The sequence below is a fragment of the Bremia lactucae genome, linkage group LG1, assembly GCF_004359215.1.
Source record: "Bremia lactucae strain SF5 linkage group LG1, whole genome shotgun sequence".
Lineage (NCBI taxonomy): Eukaryota > Oomycota > Peronosporomycetes > Peronosporales > Peronosporaceae > Bremia > Bremia lactucae.
In genome coordinates this window covers 9,269,785-9,296,868 of record NC_090610.1, presented here as the reverse complement: position 1 = coordinate 9,296,868, position 27,084 = coordinate 9,269,785, and the positions used below count along the sequence as shown (strand labels likewise).

General features: G+C 45.5%; 3 protein-coding genes across 3 annotated transcripts; 1 reads left to right on the top strand and 2 right to left on the bottom strand.

Moving 5' to 3' along the window:
- Window positions 1-21,741: 21,741 nt before the first annotated feature.
- On the top strand, window positions 21,742-23,371 carry CCR75_009330 (uncharacterized protein; the record flags this gene model as incomplete). The annotated part of the gene is made up of 2 exons (XM_067967371.1): window positions 21,742-22,144; window positions 22,203-23,371. The coding sequence occupies 2 exons, from the start codon at window positions 21,742-21,744 to the stop codon at window positions 23,369-23,371; spliced, it is 1,572 nt and encodes a 523-aa protein (XP_067820473.1).
- On the bottom strand, window positions 23,112-23,411 carry CCR75_009329 (uncharacterized protein; the record flags this gene model as incomplete). The annotated part of the gene is made up of 2 exons (XM_067967370.1): window positions 23,112-23,227; window positions 23,303-23,411. 2 exons carry the CDS (start codon window positions 23,409-23,411, stop codon window positions 23,112-23,114), a joined length of 225 nt encoding a protein of 74 aa, XP_067820240.1.
- A 530-nt stretch (window positions 23,412-23,941) lies between these two features.
- Window positions 23,942-26,359, bottom strand: CCR75_009328 (uncharacterized protein; the record flags this gene model as incomplete). Its single annotated transcript, XM_067967369.1, has 1 exon — window positions 23,942-26,359. The coding sequence occupies one exon, from the start codon at window positions 26,357-26,359 to the stop codon at window positions 23,942-23,944; it is 2,418 nt and encodes an 805-aa protein (XP_067820241.1).
- Window positions 26,360-27,084: the final 725 nt, after the last annotated feature.

Here is a 27,084-nt window from a genome sequence, read left to right as displayed (position 1 = left end):
TCAGTGTGAATATCTAACACATTGTAGTGTTAGATCCCGACGGCTGTGCACAAGTATAGGTAGTATTGCAGGCCCGCCATTGTGATGTGGACATAGTTACCGACGGCTGTAAGCAAGCGAAGGCAGCGTCGAAGTTCGACCGCTCGAATAAGTTGAGTAGTACGAAACAAGGATGCTTGCTTGAAAAGCAACATCCAAGAAAATTTTAAACGTCCGTCTATAAGAGACAGGGCGAAGTCCTAGATCGACTGGAGAGTGGATCGTAGAGGATCTCACTGTGGTAGCGCAACCACAGCTAGAGGCAGTTGGGAAGGATACTCCCCAAATAATTATTGCGGGAATAAGTCCCCGGAAACCTGTGGCCAAGGTTCCCAAAAACTTTTGAAAATAAGTTTTAGAGAGGAAACTGAGACAATTAAAGTCTTAGTAAACAATAGATCAACTGTAGGCGCTTATACACTTGATGTAATAGCGCTCCGAAATTAATTTCGGAGATAACTTGATTGCCAACACTACAACCGAAACGGTTTTTGCGTGATCTGCGTAGTGGCAAAGATCACGCAAGAACCGTTTCGGTTGTAGTGTTGGCAATTAAGCAGATCTGCGTACATGTCCCAGATGACAACTACGTGGCCGTTATTCGATCGGCAATAGTATTTCCTGAGAGCGAACGGTTTCTCAGTTGCTCATCGATGGACGAATGTGTCCTTAATGAGAAGACTCGAATTGAACGTCTCACGTCCCAATTCTAGGAGACTTTAAAGACAAACCCTCCAAATAAAGGCTTTCTAAAAGCTAAAGATGTCTTCTTTGAATCAGTATCGTATGAGTTGCCTAAGAATAAAGGCACTCGACACGACTTCGACCTTATCTCAGGTTCGTAATACTCTGTTATGAAGCAATAGTCATTGCCTCGTGAGCAAGACAGCGATCGACAATTTTTTTGTCGATAGCTTAGCAGCGAGCCATGTGAGAGAATTAACTTCCCCACATAGCTCTTCAGTCTTCTGTGCGAGTAAAGCAACAGGAGGATGGCGGATGTGCATGCATTCAATAAAATGAACGCTGCTACTGTACCGGCTCAAACGCCAATACCACGGAAGACGTAATCATTGATATTATGTTAAAGAGTACTGTCTTTTCGGCGATGGATCTGATAAATGGATTCTATCAGATCCTTATGCGTCAACAAGATATTCCGTTCACAGCAGTAAGCACACCAAGCGGTATGCTATGGGAGTGGCTCGACTTAGTAATGCCCCTGCGACATTTAACAGATGTGTAACCAATCGGTTGAGAACGTGCAGTATTTTACACCCAGCAATCTTGCTGACGTCTTCGTTCAAAGCAGAGCCATGAACGGAAAGTCCGATGTTAAAGTACATCGTACAAACGTCCGAAAGGTTCTTACACTTATGCGTAAGCACAAGTTGTATGCAAATCTCAAGAAGTGTAACTTCTTGAGGTGCATCGTGGGTAAACACGGTGTACATTCGGATCAAGAAAAGACCAAAGCGATCACCGATTAGCCTGTGCCTTTCGATGCAAAGGGACTAAGAAAGTTTTTCGATTTAGCATCGTACCTGCACAGCTACCTACACAATTATGCCGAAATTACAGTTTATATTTCTTCTTTGTTGAAGAAAAACGTAAATTCTTGGCGTTCCTTTGAGAATATCAAGTAAAGCATGATGCAATCGCCAACCCTGTGATTGCGGACCAAGACCGACCATTTCATGTGGTCTGTGACGCCAGCGATTTTGCACTCGGCTGAGCGTTAATGTAATATGACACAGACGGCGCAAAGCGCGTCGTCTGTTATCAGACGCGTCAGCTTCAACCAGCTGAACGCAACTAGCCAGTGCATGACAAGTAAATCTTTGCCATGAAATATGCACTGGCTAAGTTTTGGGTTTATCTCTTGGGACAAAGACCGTTCATTGTGTATCCGGACCATGCGTATTTACAGACGGCCGTAAACAGTCCACGCCTCTCCCAAAGAATGGCGACATGGTTGTCTTTCTTCGCGAAGTATAACTTCTCCGTTGAGTATGAACCAGGTCGACTTAACGTCGTCGCTGATGCCCTTTCGCGCAGGCTCGAATTTGAGCCGGCTGCGCAAATCAACAGTGAGCATAAAATCACTGTTGCAACCATAAGTATTCCGTCGTCAAACATTACTCGACGACATTGGAAACGCTTATCAAGAAGATAAGGCTCTTAAAGAGTTGATGGGTTTCTTAGAATCCATCACAACAATCCTTGAAAGGATCCTCGATTGTATCGATCCTTAGCAGATCGATCAACAGCACGCAATAAGTTCCTGTATTACACAGTTATTGCTGGCTACACACCTCGTTTCGTCATCCCCACCCATAATGACTTGCGTGTACGCATCATATATGAGTACCACGATGTACCAATATGTGGTCATTGTGGACGTGAGAAGACTTATCTCACGTAAGTCGCGACTTCTACTGGCCACGCCAGTATGAGTTCGTCCGCAAGGACATGCGTGCTTGCAAATTTTGTCAACAGGCAAAGCTCATTGCCTCATCTCGTGCTCCGTTACAGCCTCTGCCTGTTTCGACAGAGTGTTGGCAGTCCGAATCTATGGACTTCGTCTTCGAACTCCCCCAGAACACCCATGAGTATGATGGTAAAGTTGTTTTTGCTGATGGTTTAAGCAAGATGGTACATCTTGCTGCCAACCCGGAGTCGATTACAGACAAAGGCTGTGCTCGTGTCTTTGTTGGCACGATATTTTGACTCTATGGGATGCCTCGCGAACTGGTCTCAGATTGAGACCCTAGGTTAATGGCGAAATTTTGGCAAACTGTATTCGAATTACTTGGAACACAGTTGGAAATGTCAACTTCTGATCATTCTGGATCAGATGGTCTGACGGAGCAGGCAAACCGTATACTCGAAGCGATACTTCGCGGATACGTCCAAATTTTTAAGAGTTGGAGCGAATTATTGCCGAAAATAAATTTTGCCATCAACAATTTAGTGCATGCTTCTACAAAGCATACAGCATTTTTCGTGACTGGCTTACGCCACCCACGGATACCCACTTTGTTTGAGATTGACTCGCATTCAAGGAGGGAGAAAATCGCTCGAGCAAAGAACCCTCTAGCTATTGCTCATCATGCATTGGCACTAAAAAATGCAAAAGATACCAATGTTAATTTAATTAACATTGAAGTGGACAAACTCAGTATAACAATATACCATTACTTTCTTAGACAATGATGCTGAAAGACTCAGCGTCGAAAACAATACTATTAATGAGAACGATAATACCTTCAATAATGACGAGATTAATGTCTCCACAGTGCGAGCCGTTTGCCCTATGAACAGCAAAAAAATCGATTCAGCAAGTGATTTCCTGTTGGCTACAGAAGCAGTGGTCCGTTTCGTACAGGATTCCATCGCTGATGCGGTGGACGGACAGAAACGGAACTCTGACAAAAATGGAAGAGCAAATGTATTTTCATTAAAGATTAATGACCTAGTCCTACTGTCTACGGTAAACCTACCAAAGTACGTAGTGCCAAATGTAGGCAGTAATAAATTACTGCCAAGGTATATCGGTCCGTCTCGTGTATTACAACGCCAAGCCAATGCGTACACGATCGAGCAGCCTCGAAGAATGCGTACGCATCCTACATTTTGTGTTGGGTGTCTTTGCCTGCACCACCAGTACGAGGCTTTTTTATTCCGGATTCACATGAACGGTCTAGGGCATCCGCCAAAGCCTGATCATTCCGAGCCAAAGCCTTATTGTCTCGGAATAGATTCCAATTCTCTTAAATCAGACGATCCACTCTTTCCTTCAAGGAAGAGATCTTCTGACGAGCTGTCAACAACTCGTTTTGAAGGAAGTTATGTGGCTTTTTGTTCGCCAGTTTTCAGTCGCAACCTGCGCACAATTCTTCAACTGTCACGAGAAACATTATCGACCGTTACCGCTAACTTGCAGAGACGGGACCGCTAGTGATCAAAATCCTACCTCAATTAAAAAGGGATGTAATCCAAAGCACGATGTTGATTCGGGCTCGTCAAACGAGGTGTAACTGATCCTTCCTCCACTTTAACATCCATTGATTGATTCAAGTAGCGAGAAGCGCTTTCTTGTTGAAAGTTTCTTGAACCACCGTGAGGCAAAGGGGGTTCGAACGAGTTATATCGTTTGCTAGCGAGGGTACCCACTCTCGCATGATAGTTGAGGACCTCGCTCCCAACTGATGTTGGACGTTCCGAATCTCGTAGTACTGCAAGACGAGACCCATCCTCCTTCCCGCGCTCGTAAAATGATTGGAGGTTCTTAATCCCTTGACGCGTCCTCCAATGGGAATATTTGAGGGAATATGCTTCTTTAGGGGCATGACCAGCACTCTTAAAGCAGCATTGGCAAGAGTCCCTCCACGAGAGGCAAGTAATACCTGCCTCTATAGACAAACGGTGCTACTTTTAGCGTTATCCGACGGCGGTCCGTTTCTCGAACCGTTCGCGAAAAGGAATTGGCTATTCAAGCCAGACCTTACGGCCTATGTTTTGTACATTCTGTACTATGTTTTGTACATTCTGTACAAGGTTTGACATCCTCTGCTCGTTTGGAAGAGTAACACCGATGCCGGAAAAGGCATCGATGAAGATATCCATCTCATCCTCACCAGTCTTGTGAAGCCTGAATGAATAGCGGAATATGATATCGGTCGTTGTCATACCAGACCTACGAATCAGGTTATCCTTAGAGGTTAATCAAAGTCTCTTTTCGGGAGTGAAACGCAACATATTGCGGTCCCTCTCCTCTTGGCTCATGTTACCGTAAACTTGGCCCTGAAAGCGATCCCCTTGAATCAATCCTTTCCTGGTGATGCAAACAAGCACCATCAGCAGCACTCTTCCATTCGCCACCACTTAGTTCCTGGTCCTAACGTCACCAGAGTGGTCATCGCCCATGATGATGTCTCTTTACCAAAGAGGTCCGACGAGGCGAAGAACCTCGTCATCACCTCTCTGGTTGTCACGCTAGAACCCAAAGGCTTAAGAGACTCAGCATTAGGTGATTTCACGGCCTTTATAGTAGATACTGAGGCGGGCGGTGCCGGTGACTTGTTTCAGTCACCTAGAATGGTGTAGCAGGAAACTTGTCCCCGTCGCCTGCAATGTCATCAACAAATGACATACCCCAGTCACCTCCAATAGGAGTCAGCAGACGCATAAGCGTCTAATGAAATATTTGCATTACGACCAGCTGCACTAATCTGTGCGGCTGTCAGCTTTGCGGCCTCACGGCCCACGCGCACAGTCTTTAAAGTGGCCACTTGATTTTGGTCAAAATCAATTAATGATAATTAAATCGGTATTTTAATCAAAACAAATAAAGCAAAATTACTTAGAAAGACATAATTATCTTTGCTGTCACCCTACATCAGTCACTATAGAGGGTGAAGTAACGGGGTGTCCCGTTACATAAGTAATACTTCCTATAAGAGGAGAACCAATATAAGACTACAAGATTTATTATCTTTATTAATTTTGACTTAAATCGGTACAATAATACAAATTTGGTATAATCGATGCAATACGATATTATCTTAATGATTGGTTGATTAAAGCCTAAAATTACCCCGCCAATCGTTTTCAAGACACGATTGTGCGGTGCGCAAGGAGGCGCCATACTTAGTTAGATATTAATATAATAAAATCAGTATTAGGATAGAAGATCGTTACATAAGAAAATTAATATATTAACACAGCTTTACTTTTCCCTAATTCTAATTCTTTGAATCACCTTTGGTAGCTAAAAACCCTTAGCTACCTAGAAATCTTTCTCTGCACCCCTGTGTACGTGACGTAGGCGGGCGCGTCTGTGGCCACGCTCTACTTAGACACACACCCTAGCACAGCGAGGAAGCAATTAGACCGTCTTCTCTTGCGTGCAGTGAGGTAGTTGTGGTGGGCGCCTTAGCGACCTCACCCAACGCACTTAGTACCCTGGTAAAGTGTCGTCACGGGAGCGGTAATCCGGCTCCTCGTGCGCACTTACCAAGTAGGAAGCAGTTTTTAGATTGATTTATATTTAATCGCATAAATATGAATACAATTTTTAACCAATCAAAAATGTCATTTATGTAGATAACACTAATATGTATTGCGAGCGTATCTTTCTAGATACCTCGCGTAAGGAATGACGATAGGCGCCATCCCTCCTAATGTGACTGCACCTATGTGCATGACATACACAAGGGTTGGACACAAATGCGAACCACAACCGAGTGTGTGGGTCTAATTACTTTATATAAGTAATTGACCATCTCTTAAGTACACCGAGTGCCCTTAACGGGGACTGTGTAACATAAGGGGATAACTTTAGCCCGTCACACGTAAAGTTTCGAGGCACCTAACCTTCACTATAACCAGTGTAAGATCAACTAGTACTTACCAGTACTATTGAAAGGTGACACGTGCCTTGGAACCGTTACTTACGTTAGAGCCATAATGGATGTATGTAGCGGAGCTACCTCTCTTATAAAGTCAGAGGAAGACTTTCAGACTCAGAGAGTCAATTAGTTCGATTGAAGTAATGGGTTTAACAACTCAGGGAGTCGTACATGCTATCAAAGCTTAAGGAATCCTAGTTCAAGGGATTTAGGGGTTCGTAGAACCAATTGGCAACTAGTGCCCAAGAGGATATACCTTAGAAAGGCTTCTATCTACTACCGATCAATGCGCAAGCCTTAGGAAGGCACTTAACGCTGTAAGACCAAAAGGGAAACTAAACTTTATTTAATTATTTAAATCTATAAACCTTACCCTCAGCTAATTCAAAACATAGATTTTGGCCGCCAGATTTATATCTGGCGGCGACCACATTTATTACCCATAATAAATGGGATTTAAGTAACTAACATATCTTAAAATTAGATAAAAGGGTATTTACCCATAAAGTAAATGTACCACAACAACGGTTCTCCAACCGATGTTTGCTTCATTACACCCTCCCCCATCAGACTGTTGACACCGAGTGACAACATTCGCTTCATTTCCTCTTTGAGGTTGGAACCTAAACAGCTTACCGTTTGGTTGTGTTTTCCCATTCCTTTGTCTAATGACAATCAAGCGTGAGTCACAGACTCTGAGCACCTTCCTCGACGATGAGAGAATGGTGGCTAATGACACCACTTTGTCTAATGACAATCAAGCGTGAGTCACAGACTCTGAGCACCTTCCTCGACGATGAGAGAATGGTGACTTTGAAAGTCATTCTAAATCAGAGGAGGAGGAAAAGACCGGCGTTCGCTCACGCCTTCTCCTCCGGACGAACGTCGGCGAGCCTTGAATCCGTTCCCAGAACGTGGTGCCGCTGATGTCTTAACTGCATTGATCAGGACACGGGATCCTGAGTCCAACATTATTACGAATCCACTCGATGAAGAGCAAGAGCAGATAATCCTCATAGAGGAACAAGCTCGACGACGAGCTGCCGAGATAGCGAAAGCTAAGCTCATAGTGGATATAGATTCACTCCGCTTAGTGCGGACGAGCGTCTCAAAGAGATAGCGGGTCATAGCTTGGCCATCTGGATCTCTGGTCATCCGACGAGGAAGCTGGAGGAGATCGCTACCCGCGACGCTCTTCATGAGCAGTACCTTACGCCAAAGGTAATGAGGCGAAGCCAGTATCTGACGCGTTTACATGATCAAGCCCGTGGGGATTCGGTGACCTTCATGAGGGAAATTCCGATCGTTTTGTTTCCAAACGAAACAAGAACTGAGAACGAAGTCTCATTTGAGAAATGGGTTCACCGGGCTCGCAAACTCCGTAATATCTGGAACATCAGAGAGTCTGCGGATAGAGGTGGTGTTCGTTTGGAACGGAAGCTTCGCTTCGACTTTGCTAAGCTTAAGGCCAAATGCCAGTTACGTTCGGCATTTATGCCACAAAACGAAGAAAGGTCTAGCCAATATTTCAGTGATTCGGTTGACCGTACAACCAAATAGCGAAGCCGCACTGAGGCTCTAGATCCACCTAATCCCACGTTTAGTGGGGGGAAGCGTCGTTTGACGCGAGTTGACCCTGAGCTTGGCGCTCAAAAACGTCAACGCATTACGGGCAATCTTGCCGAAGAGGTACCTCGAACTCCCAAGAGTTTTCAGAAGAGGGGTACCCTAGCCACTTCACCAGATACTGGTATTGACCCTCACGACAACGTCGCTTTAACAGTTTTTCCACATGAAACTGAAGGTTACCCCGCGCATCAAGCAGCGCGGGAAAGGGCCGAAATTTCGGCGGAAGCATTTGATGCTCTACGGCACGAGGTGCAACTTCTTCGTGAGGTCCTTGCTCGGATTGAGAGCTCTTTTGAGGCGGTTCGGGACCACCTTTCGACGCTGGTGCGCAGCAGCCTTGTTTAGAGGGCAAGTTGGATATCTTGGTGAGGATGCAGCAATCTGCGGCACGACCGCCTGTCTCGACGCAAGCGCCTTCAAGTCCACGTGGGAAGGGTCCCGATATGGCTTATGCAATCCAACGTAAAACACTGGGTGTGTACGCAGCTTGCTAGGAAGGTTTAGCGTATAAGCTAGTATCTTCTTGGTAAATGGTCCAATAAAGCGCGGGTGCAATTTGGTCTTGAATACCGCGGAAACCAAGTTGGTAGGTAGATTTTAGCATTTGGTAAAACTCGGTCTCCGACCATATAAGAATCAATACAGCTTCTGCCTTTGACATCTGCTTGTTCTTTTTGTTTGTTTTGGCTATCAGCCGTCGTATCCCTTACGTGTCTTAAGACACTAAATCGCGTCGCGAGAACCTCGCTTACTTGTTTCCGAACGGTAGCAGGGCTGATATCAGGAATCCTATCGGCTAATTCTCCCCCATCAAGCCCTGAACCACGCAGTGGTATCGTTAATGGAACGCGAGGGTTGGTAAGACCGCTTACATATAACGTAGTATAGCCTGTAGAGGCATGTACAGCGTTATTTAACGCAAACTCCACCACTGGGAGCATTGAGCTCCAGTGCTTTGGTGTCAGAGCACATACGCTGCGTAAAACGTCTTCAATGACGCGATTCACACGTTCAGTTTGACCATTCTATTTCTTAACAATATAATTCCAGGTCCGCAGTGGACATATCCAATCTGGTGCCAAGCACTCGGAAAATATATTTCCAGAATCTACTTGTGAAACGGGGGTCCCGATCAGAGACAATTACCAATGGCAAACCATGTTGTCAAAACACGTGATCGATAAACAGCAAAGCTGTACCTTCTCCATCAATGGAATCCGGGACGGCCGCTAAGTGAGCCATTTTGCTCAATCGGTCAACAAAGACCATTATACCGGAGTTACCGGCTGAATCTTTCGGCAGCCCAAAAACAAAATCCATACTAATGGACTCCTAGCATCCTATGGGGGCGAGAAGACTCGCCAGTGGCGCAGCAGCATGCGCCGAGGGTTCATTCCGTTGGCACGTTTCGCATGTGCGAACATATGGGCTGACCCATTTATAAAGTTTGGGCCACCAATAATTCTGGCTGATAGAGCCGTAGGTCTTTTCTCTACCGAGATGACCACCAAGGACAGTATCGTGTGCCTCATGGAGGATCCAATACTTCAAATCCTCATCATGAGGAACAACGACACGCGGAGGGTCCGCGATGTCTGTGCAATAAAGCAACAGGTTGTTATCGATAGAAAATCGATGTAACCTTGCACGCAATGTTAAAAAGAAAATCGATGTAACCTTGCACGCAAACGTGCCGGCAATTTAAAACCTGAATCCGAGTTCTTAAAAGCTCGTATCAGAGCTACACACTGTTCATCCTTGGCGTAAGCGGAACGGATTAATTCAGGAATCGGTGACGAGATAGTCGTTAAATGAGAAAGCTCATAATCCGGTCTGCGTGATTGCCCATCGGCCAAAGCATTTTGCTTGCCGGGTTTATACTACACCTCGAAGTTGTATTCCGCAAAAAAGAATAGCCATCGGGCCATTCTCTGTGAGAGATGGGGCGACTTAGCGCCGTGCGTAATGACGCGTGATCTGTATATATCACAAACGGCTAAGAGCCGAGCAGATGAACTCTGAATTTGACGAGAGCATACTTCATAGCAATTGATGCTTTGTCATGAACTGGGTAGTTCAATTCCGCATTTTTAAGCTGTCTAGACTTGAACGCAATAACACGTTCATGCCCCTCAACATCTGTTTGTAATAGAGCACTGCCAATGGCAAAATCTGATGCGTCACAGACGACACTGAAAGGCCAATTTGGGTTTGACAGTGCCAAATTGGGCGTGGAGAAGACTATCCTTAACTGCTCGAAAAGCATTATTTTTGGTGCTAGTCCAGCACCATTCTGTATCCTTTTTAAGGAGATTAGATAATGGCCTAGCCATATCAGCGTAATTTTCGCTATATTTTTGTAAATAATTGGCGAGACCCAACCACTTACGTAAATCCTTTTAGTTTTGAGGAACCGGTCAATCTACTATGGCTTTACCTTAGCGGGGTCCGCTCTAAGGCCTCGCTTTCCAAAGAAGCTTCCTAAAAAAAGAATTTCGGCGCCAAAAATTCATTTAGATGCATTGGCATACAATTTGTTTGAGCGCATGCACTCGAGCACTGCTCGCAAATGGTCTAAATGGTTTTCCATATCCGACCGACCGTGCTCCACACGACTATGGACAAATATGTCATCGAAATAAGTCTGTGCATAATCTCGATGAGGGCGAAACAGTTGCGTCACTAGACGATCAAATAATGCCGGGGCGTTGGAAAGCTCTTGTGGCATTACCAGCCACTACCATAACATGCCGCTTGGGGTGCAAACCGCTGTAAGCGGGATGTCACTAGCTCGCATGAGCAATTAGCAGTAACCATCGACTAAGTCCAATGCACTGTACATTGTACATCCCCCTTGTTCTGAAGAACATCTTTTATAGGAATGGGGGTTCGTGCTGGTATAGTGGCAGCATTAAGCTTATTATAAGCATGAACAGTGCGCCATTTACCATTTGGCTTTTTGAAACAAAATGTCGGTGCCGAATAAGGAGATTTACTCTCTCGCACCAGTCCAGCCTCGTGCTTAGCACGGAAGAAATCGTCAATGACGTCACACTGCTCCCTTGATAAAGACCAGTCTTGTGACACAGTATTTGGTTCCCGGAACTTAGTCAATTTCATGACGTACACCTCTATCCGGAGGTAAAACAGATGGTGGGTTATTAAATATCACATCTTGGAATTCCTAAATTAAGGAATAAAAGGGATGCGTAGGATCTTTCAGGATCGATGACCCATTCCGCGCACTAAGTGCAGCTTTTGTGTCGTCCATGACAGCTTCGTCTAGAAGTGAAGATGAGTTTAACTAAACCATAGGTCGAATGACCACCATTTCAAATAAGTCACCAGGTTTTAAGGCTCGACCGCACTCATCAATAGACATTTCGTCTAGCTCTAAAAGAGCATGTAACGAGGGGATTGCCGCAAGGCTAACTTCCCCCTCAATGTTACCGGTCACGCCATTTACAAGCGTATGTACTTGCTCACTCGTATCACTTTGTGAGGGCATACACGCTTCGTGTCCACTCTATCTTTGAGTGGAGACGATACGCCTCTTAAAGGCCGAAACATTCACGTCCCCGGGTTTTCCTGCATGTATTGGTTCTATACAAGACATGGTGTCTAATTTGACATCCGAGAAGGAGTAAGGTAACTCAACTTCCTTTACCAGCGAATGTTTACGTGTCGCTTCACGTGCATAAGAAGGGTTTAAGCCAAAATGCTCTGGTGAACCGCCAATAGTGTCATTACTCACACTCAGTATGGTGCCACCTCGGCCGACCACACTCGGTGGTCTGAGACGTTCCACTCCACGTATCTCAATGGTATTGCACTCTTGATGACTCGGCCTTAGGCCACAATGCTTTCAGCATTCAGTTAATCGTTATCACAACGAGTGTCGCACGTCGGATTACGTGCCGTTCCACTTACTTCTACTATGTCGGGCTCAGAATTAATGTTTTTAACATTTGAGTTTACTAACTCAGACATGCCAATGTCAAAAACACTGATAGACTCATTCAATAATCCGCGACAATAGCGCTTTTGTAGGTGGGTTCATGACTCTCCAAAACTTTGTTAGGAACATTGCGCGTGGCGCTTTAGGTCTTAGACCTCCAATCGATCTATGGCTCATGGTGTTTTAACCAGGCCATACCAAGAATGAGGTCATATCTCGAATCTAAATCAAGGACGAGACAGCGTTCCATACTGTCAAAGTCCAGAAACTTTATACCTAAGTTCAATAGAACTTTGGGAACAGTGACACCAGTCCCAGTCGCTAAGGAAACAGTGATTGTATCACCTTCATGCGCTCTAAGCGCCTCAACGTATTGTTGACTTCTTTCAAGGGAAAAGTGCGAGCATAATTGCAAAACGCTCCTGAGTCAATTAAAAATTTCAAAGCTTATCAAAGCCCTTTACAGTCGCTTGAGCGACTAGCAAGCCAGGGTTGTACTCTCTGTCCGTGCTATTGAGCACCGAGCTAATTGGGGCTAGGTTCTGTTTATCTCACCTCCTTGAGGTTCAACAGAGCCTAGGTCTTCCCCAGTAGGGCGTCCCGCACCTACTGGGTATTGACGTTTTCCCGCACCGTACTAGATCTCTGGTATAGGTCGAAGTTGGAGCTCTTTCGAGCTTTATGCGAATTTCAAAGAGGGCAGGCAGGGGTAATGTTTCGTGCTTCCGCACATATAACATCTCCGGATGGTCTTATGCTGTTCCACAGCTTGAAGAGCCTCTTCTCCTTCCTCAACGAGGCTTAAATCCATAGGTTCTGTTCTATTAGACGGAACCCATGTGCTCGAAGAACGTGTTCGGTAAACAGGCGGGCTAACGCTAGCAGACTTAAAGTCAAACTCGGTGCGTAGCGCTATGGCAACTGCCTCTTCGAACGTAGCCGGATGAGATCGGAACAATTCGTCCAAGCAACGTCGTCTTTGAAACCTCCCATAAAGATGGTCTTTACAATTGCTTCTTGCACTGGGTCTTGATGCACAGGTGCAATGAGAGTTCTCAACTCCTGGACAAAGTCCCCTAGGGTTCTTTTACCATGTCAATCGCTAGGAGCCGTGCTCGCATGCGAAAAGCCTGATCAGGCGGTGCAAACATGCTCGTCATTTGCTGTTTCAGCGAATCCCATGAGGGAAAAGCGTCGTTTATGGACGTGCTGCACGATAGTGCCCACTCCATGGCTCTACCTCCAAGTTTGGAAATGGCCATAGCCACCTCTAGCCGTTCTGTTTAGAACAAGGCGAAATCAATGGACATTTCCATCTGCTTAATCCAAAAAGGGAGATTTTCTCCCTCTTTCCCTCAAATGTTTTCGCATTTACAGTTAGAGGGCGAGCCCTCGGCTCTGAGTCAGGTTCAGAGATGTACCGGGTTGGCATAGATGCCGCTAAATGGTCCTGTACCTGACCGATCAGGGAGGCTTCGTACCGCATGAAGGCTTCAAGCCTTGCATGCAGGACCTCTGATTCCTGGGAAATAATAAATTCCACGTGCTCAAGCCCGAATAAGGTTTCGAGCTTGTCATAAGCGGCGCGTTGCGCTTCTGACAATTCTTAAACCTCTTCATTTTCGTGAGAAATTAGTCTTGTAAAGACTCAGGCGTAAATTGACTACGAGTGCTACCAGGTGTAGCGGAGCTACCTCGCTCCTAAAGTCAGAGGAAGACTTTCAGACTCAGAGAGTCAATTAGTTCGATTGAAGTAATGGGTTTATCAACTCAGGGAGTCGTACAAGCTATCAAAGCTTAAGGAATCCTAGTTCAAGGGATTCAGGGGTTCGTAGAACCAATTGGCAACTAGTGCCCAAGAGGATATACCTTAGAAAGGCTTCTATCGCTTACAGATCAATGCGCAAGCCTCAGGAAGGCACTTAACGCTGTAAGACCAAAAGGGAAACTGAACTTTATTTAATTATTTAAGTCTAAAAACCTTACCCTAGCTAATTAAAAACATAGATTTTGGCCGCCAGATTTATATCTGGCGGCGACCACATTTATTACCCATAATAAATGGGATTTAAGTAACTAACTATTTTAAAATTAGATAAAAGGGTATTTTACCCATAAAGTAAATGTACCACAACAACGGTTCTCCAACCGATGTGTGCCCCATTACACCCTCCCCCATCAGACTGTTGACACCGAGTGACAACATTCGCTTCATTTCCTCTTTGAGGTTGGAACCTAAACAGCTAACCGTTTGGTTGCGTTTTCCATTCCTTTGTCTAATGACAATCAAGCGTGAGTCACAGACTCTGAGCACCTTCCTCGGCGATGAGGGAATGGTGGACTTTGAAAGTCACTCTCAATCAGAGGAGGAGGAAAAAGAGCGGCGATCGCTCACGGCTTCTCCTCTGGACGAACGTCGGCGAGCCCCGAATCCGTTCCCAGAACGTGGTGCCGCTGATGTCTTAACTGCATTGAGGAAAACACAGGACCCTGAGTCCAACATCATTACAAATCCGCTCGATGAAGAGCAAGAGCAGATAATCCTCATAGAGGAAAGAGCTCGTCGTCGAGCTGCCAAAATAGCGAAAGCTAAGGCTCATAGTTAATATAGATTCACTCCGCTTAGTGCGGACGAGCGTCTCAAATAGATAGCGGGTCATAGCTTGGCCATCTGGATCTCTGGTGACCTGGCGAGGACGCCGGAGGAGATCGCTGCTCGCGACGCTCTTCATGAGCAATTCCTTACGCCGAAGGTAATGACGCGAAGCAAGTATCTGACGCGTTTACGTGATCAAGCCCGTGGGGCTTCGGTGACCTCCATGAGGGAAATTCCGATCGTTTTGTTTCCAAACGATACAAGAGCTGAAAACGAAGTCTTACTTGAGAAATGGGTTCACCGGACGCGCAAACTCCGTAATATCTGGAATATCATAGAGTCTGCGGATAAAGGTGATGTTCGTTTGGAACGGAAGCCTTGCTTTAATTTCGCCAAGCTTAAGGCCAAAGGCCAGTTACGTTCGGCATTTATACCACAAAACGAAGAAAGGCCTAGCCAATATTTCAGTGCTTCGGTTGACCGTACAACCAAGGATCGAAGCCGCACTGAGGCTTTAGATCCACCTAATGCCAGGTTTAGTGGTGGGAAGCGTCGTTTGACGCGAGTTGACCCTGACACTCACGACGATGTCGCTTTAAATGTTTCTCCACATTAAACTGAAGGTTCCCCCGCGCATCAAGCAGCGCGGGAGGGGGCCGAAATTTCGGCGAAAGCATTTGATGCTCTACGGCACGAGGTGCAACTTCTTCATGAGAACCTTGCTCGGATTGAGAGCTCTTTTGAGGCGGTTCGGGACCGTCTTTCGACGCTGGAGCGTCAGCAGCCTCGTTTAGAGGGCCAGCTGGACATCCTGGTGAGGATGCCGCAATCTGCGGCACGACCGCCTGTCTCGGCGCAAGCGCCTTCAAGTCCACGTGGAAAGGGTCCCGATATGGCTTAAGCAAGCCAACGTAAAACACTGGGTGTGTACGCAGCTTGCTGGGAAGGTTTAGCGGATAAGCTAGGCCCTTCTTGGCCACGACCGTAAATGGTCCAAAAAAGCGCGGGAGCAATTTGGTCTTGAAGACCGCGGAAACCAAGTTGGTAGGTAGGTTTTTAGCGTTTAGTAAAATTCGGTCTTCGACTATATAAGAATAAATACAGCTTCTGCCTTTAGCATCCGCTTGTTCTTTTTGTTTGTCTTGGCTATCAGCCATCGTATCCCTTACATGGCTTAAGACACTAAATCGCGTCGCGAGAAACTCGCTTACTTGTTTCCGAACGGTAATAGAGCTGATATCAGCAAGCCTATCGGCCAATTCCCCCCCCCACCAAGCCCTGAGCCACGCAGTGGTATCGTTAACGGAACGCGTGGGTGGGTGAGACCGTTGACATAGAACGGAGTGTAGCCTGATTAGGCATGTTCAGCATTATTTATCGCAAACTCCACCACTAGAAGCATTGAGCTCCAGCGCTTTGGTGTCTGAGCACACACACTGCGTAAAACGTCTTCAATGACGCGATTGACACGTTCCGTTTGACCATCGGTCTGCGGATGGTCCGCAGTGGACATATCCAATCTGGTGCCAAGCACTCGGAAAATTGGTTTCCAGAATTTACCCGGGAAACGGGGATCCCGATCAGAGACAATTGGCACTGGTAAACCATGTTGTCGAAACACGCGATCGATAAACAGCTTAGCTGTACCCTCTCCATCAATGGAATCCGGCACGGCCGCTAAGTGAACCATTTTGCCCAAACGGTCAACAAAGACCACTATACCGGAGTTACCGGCTGAATCTTTCGGCAACCGAAAAACAAAATCCATACTAATGGACTCCCAGCACCTTATGGGGACGGGAAGACTCGCCAGTGGCGCAGCAGCATGTACCGAGGGTTTAACCCGTTGGCACGTTTCGCATGTGCGAACATATGTTCTGAGCCATTTATAAAGTTTGGGCCACCAAAAACTCTGGCTGATAGAGCCGTAGGTCTTTTCTCTACCGAGATGACCACCAAGGACAGTATCGTGCGCCTCATAGAGGATTTGGTACTTCAAATCCTCATCATAAGGTACAACGACACGCGGAGGGTCCGCGATGTCTAAGCAATAAAGCAACAGGTCGTTATCGATAGAAATCGATGTAACCTTGCACGCATACGTGCCGGCAATTTAATACCTGAATCAAAGTTATTGAAAGCTCGTAGCAGAGCTACACACTGTTCATCATTGACGTAAGCCGAACGGATTAATTCAGGAATAGGCGACAAGAGAGTCGTTAAATGAGAAAGCTCATAATCAGGCCTGCGTGATAACGCATCGGACAAAGCATTTTGCTTGCCGGGTTAATACTTCACCTCGAAGTTGTATTCCTCAAAAAAGGATAGCCGTCGGGTCGTTATCTGTAAGAGATGGGGCGACATAGCCGCCGTGCGTAACGACGCGAGATCTGTATAAATCACAAACGGCTTAGAGCCGAGCAGATGAACTCTGAATTTGACGAGAGCATACTTCATAGCAAGTAACTCTTTGTCATGAACTGGGTAGTTCTTTTCCGCAGCTTTAAGCTGTCTAGACTCGAACGCAATAACACGTTCATGCCCATCAACATCTGTTTGTAACAGAGCACTGCCAATGGCAAAATCTGATGCGTCACAGACGACACTGAAAGGCCAATTTGGGTTTGGCAGTGCCAGAATCGGGGCATGGATAAGACTATCCTTAACTGCTCGAAAAGCATTATTTTCGGTGCTAGTCCAGCACCATTCTGTATCCTTTTTAAGGAGATTAGATAATGGCCTAGCCATATCAGCGTAATTTTCGCTATATTTTTGTAAATAATTGGCGAGACCCAACCACTTACGTAAATCCTTTTAGTTTTGAGGAACCGGTCAATCTACTATGGCTTTACCTTAGCGGGGTCCGCTCTAAGGCCTCGCTTTCCAAAGAAGCTTCCTAAAAAAAGAATTTCGGCGCCAAAAATTCATTTAGATGCATTGGCATACAATTTGTTTGAGCGCATGCACTCGAGCACTGCTCGCAAATGGTCTAAATGGTTTTCCATATCCGACCGACCGTGCTCCACACGACTATGGACAAATATGTCATCGAAATAAGTCTGTGCATAATCTCGATGAGGGCGAAACAGTTGCGTCACTAGACGATCAAATAATGCCGGGGCGTTGGAAAGCTCTTGTGGCATTACCAGCCACTACCATAACATGCCGCTTGGGGTGCAAACCGCTGTAAGCGGGATGTCACTAGCTCGCATGAGCAATTAGCAGTAACCATCGACTAAGTCCAATGCACTGTACATTGTACATCCCCCTTGTTCTGAAGAACATCTTTTATAGGAATGGGGGTTCGTGCTGGTATAGTGGCAGCATTAAGCTTATTATAAGCATGAACAGTGCGCCATTTACCATTTGGCTTTTTGAAACAAAATGTCGGTGCCGAATAAGGAGATTTACTCTCTCGCACCAGTCCAGCCTCGTGCTTAGCACGGAAGAAATCGTCAATGACGTCACACTGCTCCCTTGATAAAGACCAGTCTTGTGACACAGTATTTGGTTCCCGGAACTTAGTCAATTTCATGACGTACACCTCTATCCGGAGGTAAAACAGATGGTGGGTTATTAAATATCACATCTTGGAATTCCTAAATTAAGGAATAAAAGGGATGCGTAGGATCTTTCAGGATCGATGACCCATTCCGCGCACTAAGTGCAGCTTTTGTGTCGTCCATGACAGCTTCGTCTAGAAGTGAAGATGAGTTTAACTAAACCATAGGTCGAATGACCACCATTTCAAATAAGTCACCAGGTTTTAAGGCTCGACCGCACTCATCAATAGACATTTCGTCTAGCTCTAAAAGAGCATGTAACGAGGGGATTGCCGCAAGGCTAACTTCCCCCTCAATGTTACCGGTCACGCCATTTACAAGCGTATGTACTTGCTCACTCGTATCACTTTGTGAGGGCATACACGCTTCGTGTCCACTCTATCTTTGAGTGGAGACGATACGCCTCTTAAAGGCCGAAACATTCACGTCCCCGGGTTTTCCTGCATGTATTGGTTCTATACAAGACATGGTGTCTAATTTGACATCCGAGAAGGAGTAAGGTAACTCAACTTCCTTTACCAGCGAATGTTTACGTGTCGCTTCACGTGCATAAGAAGGGTTTAAGCCAAAATGCTCTGGTGAACCGCCAATAGTGTCATTACTCACACTCAGTATGGTGCCACCTCGGCCGACCACACTCGGTGGTCTGAGACGTTCCACTCCACGTATCTCAATGGTATTGCACTCTTGATGACTCGGCCTTAGGCCACAATGCTTTCAGCATTCAGTTAATCGTTATCACAACGAGTGTCGCACGTCGGATTACGTGCCGTTCCACTTACTTCTACTATGTCGGGCTCAGAATTAATGTTTTTAACATTTGAGTTTACTAACTCAGACATGCCAATGTCAAAAACACTGATAGACTCATTCAATAATCCGCGACAATAGCGCTTTTGTAGGTGGGTTCATGACTCTCCAAAACTTTGTTAGGAACATTGCGCGTGGCGCTTTAGGTCTTAGACCTCCAATCGATCTATGGCTCATGGTGTTTTAACCAGGCCATACCAAGAATGAGGTCATATCTCGAATCTAAATCAAGGACGAGACAGCGTTCCATACTGTCAAAGTCCAGAAACTTTATACCTAAGTTCAATAGAACTTTGGGAACAGTGACACCAGTCCCAGTCGCTAAGGAAACAGTGATTGTATCACCTTCATGCGCTCTAAGCGCCTCAACGTATTGTTGACTTCTTTCAAGGGAAAAGTGCGAGCATAATTGCAAAACGCTCCTGAGTCAATTAAAAATTTCAAAGCTTATCAAAGCCCTTTACAGTCGCTTGAGCGACTAGCAAGCCAGGGTTGTACTCTCTGTCCGTGCTATTGAGCACCGAGCTAATTGGGGCTAGGTTCTGTTTATCTCACCTCCTTGAGGTTCAACAGAGCCTAGGTCTTCCCCAGTAGGGCGTCCCGCACCTACTGGGTATTGACGTTTTCCCGCACCGTACTAGATCTCTGGTATAGGTCGAAGTTGGAGCTCTTTCGAGCTTTATGCGAATTTCAAAGAGGGCAGGCAGGGGTAATGTTTCGTGCTTCCGCACATATAACATCTCCGGATGGTCTTATGCTGTTCCACAGCTTGAAGAGCCTCTTCTCCTTCCTCAACGAGGCTTAAATCCATAGGTTCTGTTCTATTAGACGGAACCCATGTGCTCGAAGAACGTGTTCGGTAAACAGGCGGGCTAACGCTAGCAGACTTAAAGTCAAACTCGGTGCGTAGCGCTATGGCAACTGCCTCTTCGAACGTAGCCGGATGAGATCGGAACAATTCGTCCAAGCAACGTCGTCTTTGAAACCTCCCATAAAGATGGTCTTTACAATTGCTTCTTGCACTGGGTCTTGATGCACAGGTGCAATGAGAGTTCTCAACTCCTGGACAAAGTCCCCTAGGGTTCTTTTACCATGTCAATCGCTAGGAGCCGTGCTCGCATGCGAAAAGCCTGATCAGGCGGTGCAAACATGCTCGTCATTTGCTGTTTCAGCGAATCCCATGAGGGAAAAGCGTCGTTTATGGACGTGCTGCACGATAGTGCCCACTCCATGGCTCTACCTCCAAGTTTGGAAATGGCCATAGCCACCTCTAGCCGTTCTGTTTAGAACAAGGCGAAATCAATGGACATTTCCATCTGCTTAATCCAAAAAGGGAGATTTTCTCCCTCTTTCCCTCAAATGTTTTCGCATTTACAGTTAGAGGGCGAGCCCTCGGCTCTGAGTCAGGTTCAGAGATGTACCGGGTTGGCATAGATGCCGCTAAATGGTCCTGTACCTGACCGATCAGGGAGGCTTCGTACCGCATGAAGGCTTCAAGCCTTGCATGCAGGACCTCTGATTCCTGGGAAATAATAAATTCCACGTGCTCAAGCCCGAATAAGGTTTCGAGCTTGTCATAAGCGGCGCGTTGCGCTTCTGACAATTCTTAAACCTCTTCATTTTCGTGAGAAATTAGTCTTGTAAAGACTCAGGCGTAAATTGACTACGAGTGCTACCAGGTGTAGCGGAGCTACCTCGCTCCTAAAGTCAGAGGAAGACTTTCAGACTCAGAGAGTCAATTAGTTCGATTGAAGTAATGGGTTTATCAACTCAGGGAGTCGTACAAGCTATCAAAGCTTAAGGAATCCTAGTTCAAGGGATTCAGGGGTTCGTAGAACCAATTGGCAACTAGTGCCCAAGAGGATATACCTTAGAAAGGCTTCTATCGCTTACAGATCAATGCGCAAGCCTCAGGAAGGCACTTAACGCTGTAAGACCAAAAGGGAAACTGAACTTTATTTAATTATTTAAGTCTAAAAACCTTACCCTAGCTAATTAAAAACATAGATTTTGGCCGCCAGATTTATATCTGGCGGCGACCACATTTATTACCCATAATAAATGGGATTTAAGTAACTAACTATTTTAAAATTATATAAAAGGATATTTTACCTATAAAGTAAATGTACTACAACAATGGTTCTCAGACCGATGTGTGCCCCATTACAATGTATATGAAAACAAAGATAACTAAGATAATGATGTTTTTAAATGTACCTAGCATTATCAGATTAGTAAAATTTTGTATCGCAATACACTACAACTTTGTTCCACGTTCCATCCGTGCTTGTGCTGTGTTGCCCACACGGCTTATCAAAGTCAGCGATGCAGCATTTAAAGAATAAGCGTTTCCACGCTCATGGTCGACCTTTATAGGTGTAAAGCAAACAAAGCAATTGCCATGTAATCCGGTAGGGTATGTTGCGACCGCTTGGTATAGGGCAAGTGTAAAATTCTGACAGCAATTTCACTTCAAATCAGACTCAGACACTTGGCCTGATCCATCAAGATCGATGGACAAAGTCACACTAAATTCTGTGACGGTGTACATACTACGAATAGCACCGTAATCTAAGTCTTGACAAATAGGCCTACCCCTCTTTTTGGTTTCGGGTTAAAACATATTGAAGTATTAAATGCCATTTAGGGGACGGTGTTTAAGTCTCTCGCTTGACCGTTAAAAATCTGAAGGGGATAAATCGACACTACCAATTCGCCGGTCGCGCGCAATTAATGGCTACTGTGGATGTGCTCTCGAAATCTTACATTTTGCTAACACCCACCGCAGCATTGGAGAGTAATTGTAATGCGCGTACGGAGCCGGCTAGCGATCTGTTAGCTCGCAAATGGGCAGCGGCTGTCAAGCGGAAAGCGTCGATGGAAGTCATGAATGCTTACGAGCGGGAGTCAGAGAATGACACTGACCGCGATTCGTCTCAAAACACGATTCACCGTAGTTCAGAGCTTCTTATAGATGAAACAACTAGCCCCGTCGAACATTTTATCTCTCGCAGCTCGAGCGATACGTTGGAATCGGACCACGATAAGGAGGACGACGAAGACGACCAAGACAATGACAACCATACCATCCCGACCTACGTGTGTGAAATTCATGACCCAAAACCGATTTTGATCGGTAAGTTTATGTCGTATTGAAGTTGACTATAATTCACTAATGATATGCGCTTATACAGCGGAGCATATCCCGTGCCACCGTGTCGACATCTTGCCGTGTGATTCCACCAACGGATATACCGAAACGATATTGTTTCGCTACACGATCTCGATAGGACGGGTGCAGCAAACATTTGAGTGTTTGCCATCTAAAGCACTGGACATATATTCAAAACTTATCGCTGATAAGCAATGTACCGGTCCGCTTCGTTGCATCGAGATGCATTGCCTACAAGCTGGAATTCTTGGCTCACTTCGTCGATTTTGCACGTCACCGTCACAGATTTCGGAAGAAGTTAGAAACGTTTTAGAACTTATTTCAGACGTCGATGCTGTGCTTCTGCATCCCGTCTATCGGAAGCTGGTGGGGGCAACGGAAGGATCGAGACTATGTCGTGAAATTCAAAGACTCTTAGACTCGCATAAGAATACACTTGATACCGGTGGTACTTGCATGTGTGATACGTACTTTAAGTCACTACAACGGTACGGTGAGTTTTACTTGACTCTCGCAAGAACTTCGATCAATCAGTACCGCCAGTCGACGGTCGCAAGTGAAACGCTGATGAGATCACGCGGTGTATTGTCGTATTATACCGATACGATCTATACAATCGACAAGCGCGAGTTTCGCCCCATGCGTGGGCTTAAACAGTGCACCGTGTACGGTTTTGGTCGCCGGAAATTGTTTGAGATTGTCCGAGTATCGCGGAAGCTCTGGTCAATCCGTCATGTCGAATATGGCGAAATTTACACTTTAGTAGTAAAAAAGTATGCCGGTGGTGTGCACCACATGGTTGCGGTAAGGCGCATGGTACCTGACGTGAAGAATGGTGGTCTGCGACAGGAGAATGTGTGTTATGTAAAAAAATTCAAAGGTCAACAATATCGCTGCATATTAAACTCCGAGGTGATATCACAGGGCAAAGTTACAATGTCGATCTCGATTCAAAAGCCCCAGTCGCCCCCTGGAGATCCACATTTTCATTACATGACCATGAGCGAAGTGTCTGGTCCGTCCCGTGCGTCCATTTGCAGCAGCACGCTAAGTGTTCCGAGCAAACATTGTAAACATCTTCAGCGTCTGAACGTTAGCGGTGGCAGCGACGTCGTGACGTACATTGCGTTAGCGGTGAGCTATGACATTCTCGCGTGCACGCTGAGCTACTGGAGAGAGCGCAAATATTGAGAGCTATGTTGAATCTCATGAAGCCGAGGTATAAATTCATGGTGTCTAAGTTTGAGTACTTGAGGAAAACATGTTAGAGTTTTTTTACGTGTGGTGGTGGTGGTTAAGCAGATTGTCTATTTGTAAGTAACTTATGCACAAGGCTGGTTAAGGCCAAAGAAAGTATTATTATCTGACAACCGAAATTGACCAGAAAACAGTTTTTGCTACTAAAATATTGGCTATCAGATCGTCATCCGCTCCATGACTAAGGCTACTTGCTTGACCATGACGCGCAAAGATTTCTGACACTGCAAAAAGTCGCAAAACACCAAGTTTTTAGATATTCATAACAATTTTTTTATGATTATTCATTTTAGTAAATTACAATCCGCTTCAGTGCAATTGAATCTTGTGCTTCGCACCTTGAATTTCTCAACTCGCCTTTATAAATACCACAATTTGGCTTGCAATGCAATAGAGCTGTGTACATGACAAATTACATTATATTATAAATTTTAAAAGGTGACTGGGTACGACCATTGTCTATACAAACTATTCGTCAGTTGTAGTAGTTTAATAGTCACTAAGCTACTCAAGAGCCAGGATGCCTTCGACAGCGTCCACCATCTTATAACGTTTTTCGGCTATATTGATCTGGCCGATCTCAAATACGCGCACGGTGTCCACCTGACCTTCAGGCACAGATAACGTCACATCCTTCTCATGCAACGAGCCACGATCGACATATTTCGAAATCAAATTAAGCTTTTCAGGCTCTCCGACGAGTTGTATGGCAAACGTTACACGCTCGTGTACACCATTAGTAATAGTAACTTCATAGAATCCAGGGATACAAACATGGTTACCTGCTTCATCAACTAGTGCCAATGTGCTCTGTTGAATACGAAAACTTAGCTTGTGAAATTGCGTCGGCCGAAGACTCACCCGGCGATAGTCGAATAGTTGCTGATTTAACAATGAAGCGTTGCCAGTCACATTAACATTTAATGGTCGAAAGAAAGCAAACACGACTTCGTCCCCAACATAATTGCCATCATTTGATACAATTACAGACACGGTATGGTATTGATCACGGGTGATTTCAATTATTTCGCTCGAATCCATTCCTTTATCCAACGCCAATGTAAATGTCGTATAGCTAAGACCCCATCCAAATGGAAATACAGGGACTTCCTTGTAGTAACGATAAGAACGACCAGGGAACTGGGTCATACTCATGCTCTTCATATCCAATCGATCAATATACGCAGATGGGTACATGGTCACAGGAAGTTTTCCACTTGGCACTGCATCTCCAAATAGAATGTCACTTATTGCTTGAGCTCCGTGAAAACCAGGATAAAATGCTTCAATAACGCTATCAGCGTATAAAATTAGCTCTTCAATACCAACGACTCCGCCATTTAAAAGCACGACAACCGTCGGTTTTCCTGCGCGGCGAACTCGTTTTAATAACTCCATTTGAATCATCGGTATCTCAATGTTGACACGATCCTGTGATTCTTTTTCAATGGACGTATCAATGCCCAAGAAAAGCACGACAGTGTCGGCTTTCCGTGCTACAGCTTCTGCGTCGTCAAAGTCGGCCGTAGACGTGTCGTTAATTCCTGAACCATAGGCATACAATGTCTTGGACTCTCCGTTTGATCTTTGAATCGCCTCCAGCGGGGTCTGCACACAGCCAACTTCCAAGTAATCTCCGTGACACATTTGACCAAGGTAGTTGCCCAGCAGCGCTCGTTTTGCCATGGCATGTGGTCCAATCACAGCAACCCGCTTGCCTTTTGCTAATGGTAAAATCATGCCGTGATTTTGTAGCAAAACCAAAGATTTTTGCGCCAACTTTAAGCTCAAATACTTAGATGTCGCCGTATTAACTTCACTCGGGGCAATGTGCCAATACGGTTGATCCTCGATAGGATCAAATAATCCGAGTTGAAATCGAAGCTTCAGAGTCCTTCGTATGGCTTTATTCACAACCTCTTCTGATAGCTGTTTCTTTGTAACAAGTTCAGCCAAACACTCGGAATACACTTCCCCACTGTTCACATCCGTGCCTGATTCTATGGCCAGTCGTCCTGCTTCACACAGTGACTTGGTATAGTGTCGTTGTCTATAAATTCCTTCAATTGCTCCCGAGTCACTAGTTACATAGCCTTGAAATCCTAATGTATCACGCAACAAGTGCGTATTCAAGTACTCGTTCGCACACATTGGGATGCCATTCACCGAGTTGTACGAGCACATGACACCCATGGCCTTGCCATGTACAATAGAGGCCTGAAACGCTGGTAAATACGTATCCGCAAAATCATATGGCGATACGACAGCATCAAACGCCTGTCGGTCGATACCGTCATAGTGCTCGAATGAGTACGCGACATAATGCTTGAGCGTCACAATTGCTTGGAAAAATCGTGGATCTTTTCCTTCTTGTAATCCTTTGGTGTATGCCACACCATAGTTGCTATTTACCAGTGGGTCTTCCGAAGGGGCCTCCATGTTCCGTCCCCATCGCGGATCTCGATTAATGTTTATGTTTGGAGACCAGCAATCAAGACCTAAATGAGGACCTGCCTCGTAATTTTCTCGAGCCCCTTCGAGCCAAAGTGCTCGGAGTTCGCGACCTATGACTTGAGCCATATTAAACACCGCGCGTGGGTCAATATTTACGGGGTTTGGGAACGAGGTGGCGCAATTAGTACCACAAGTAGACTGCACGCCGTGAACACAATTGGCTCCCCAATTATATTCAGGAAGACCGATGCTGCTTAAATTTCCTTTGGGGCTAGCCCGAGCGGTTAAAAGCATCACCTTCTCGTTCAGTGGGAGGCGGCGTAAAAGGTCTTCCACCCGTTCAGGTATCGACAAGGACGTGTTGCAAAATGCGAGTTCTTGCAATGTCGGAGAAAAGCAAGCGCGCGGAATTGATTTTGCAACAACATGAAGGCTAAAGGTTCCGACCGTACAGAGGAAGAACCTCATGTGATTTGAGGAAGATCGAATTATGACTAGATCCAACGATACACAATAGTCGCAGCGAAACCCGTTTAAATTGATAGCGGCTAAGCATATATTCCTAATGGCCGCGGCTATGGCCACAGACATAACTGCTACGGCCACGGACATAACTACTACGGTCACATACAAAAGTACTAGGGCCACCGATATAAAGTAAACTTACAACATGCTAAATTATGGTTGGTTAAAATTCCAATTTAGGTATCCTGACAACACAAATCGCAATTTTTTTTATTTCTATCGACCGATTTTCTGTGTGTCGGACTGCGGCGTTGGTAGCACGAGCTTCCGCGATGTGTTTTTGCCGTGCTTCTCTCTCTCTTTCTCTCTCGCTCTCTTAGCTTTGTAGAGAACATTCTTGACTGTGTCTGATAAATCTTCCAATACTCTGACTGACTGTGCCGATCCTCACTCAATCTGCCATTTTCTCTGATATTTCTGATTTCCCCGCTTTTAACCGCACTAACGACTATTAATATTCAGTGGACGCTGAGCAGCAGGAAAACAGACAGTTCACTGAGCGGAAGGCCATGGAAGAAGGGTCCGGCTACTGAAAGAGATTGATTTTGAGCTTGAACATTTACAGGGCACGCTGCGAAAGTACGTCGATGTCCTGTTTGATGGCAAGTACTGCATGCTGGCACCTTCCTCCACTTTAAAGTTATCTACTATATATATATTCAAATGTG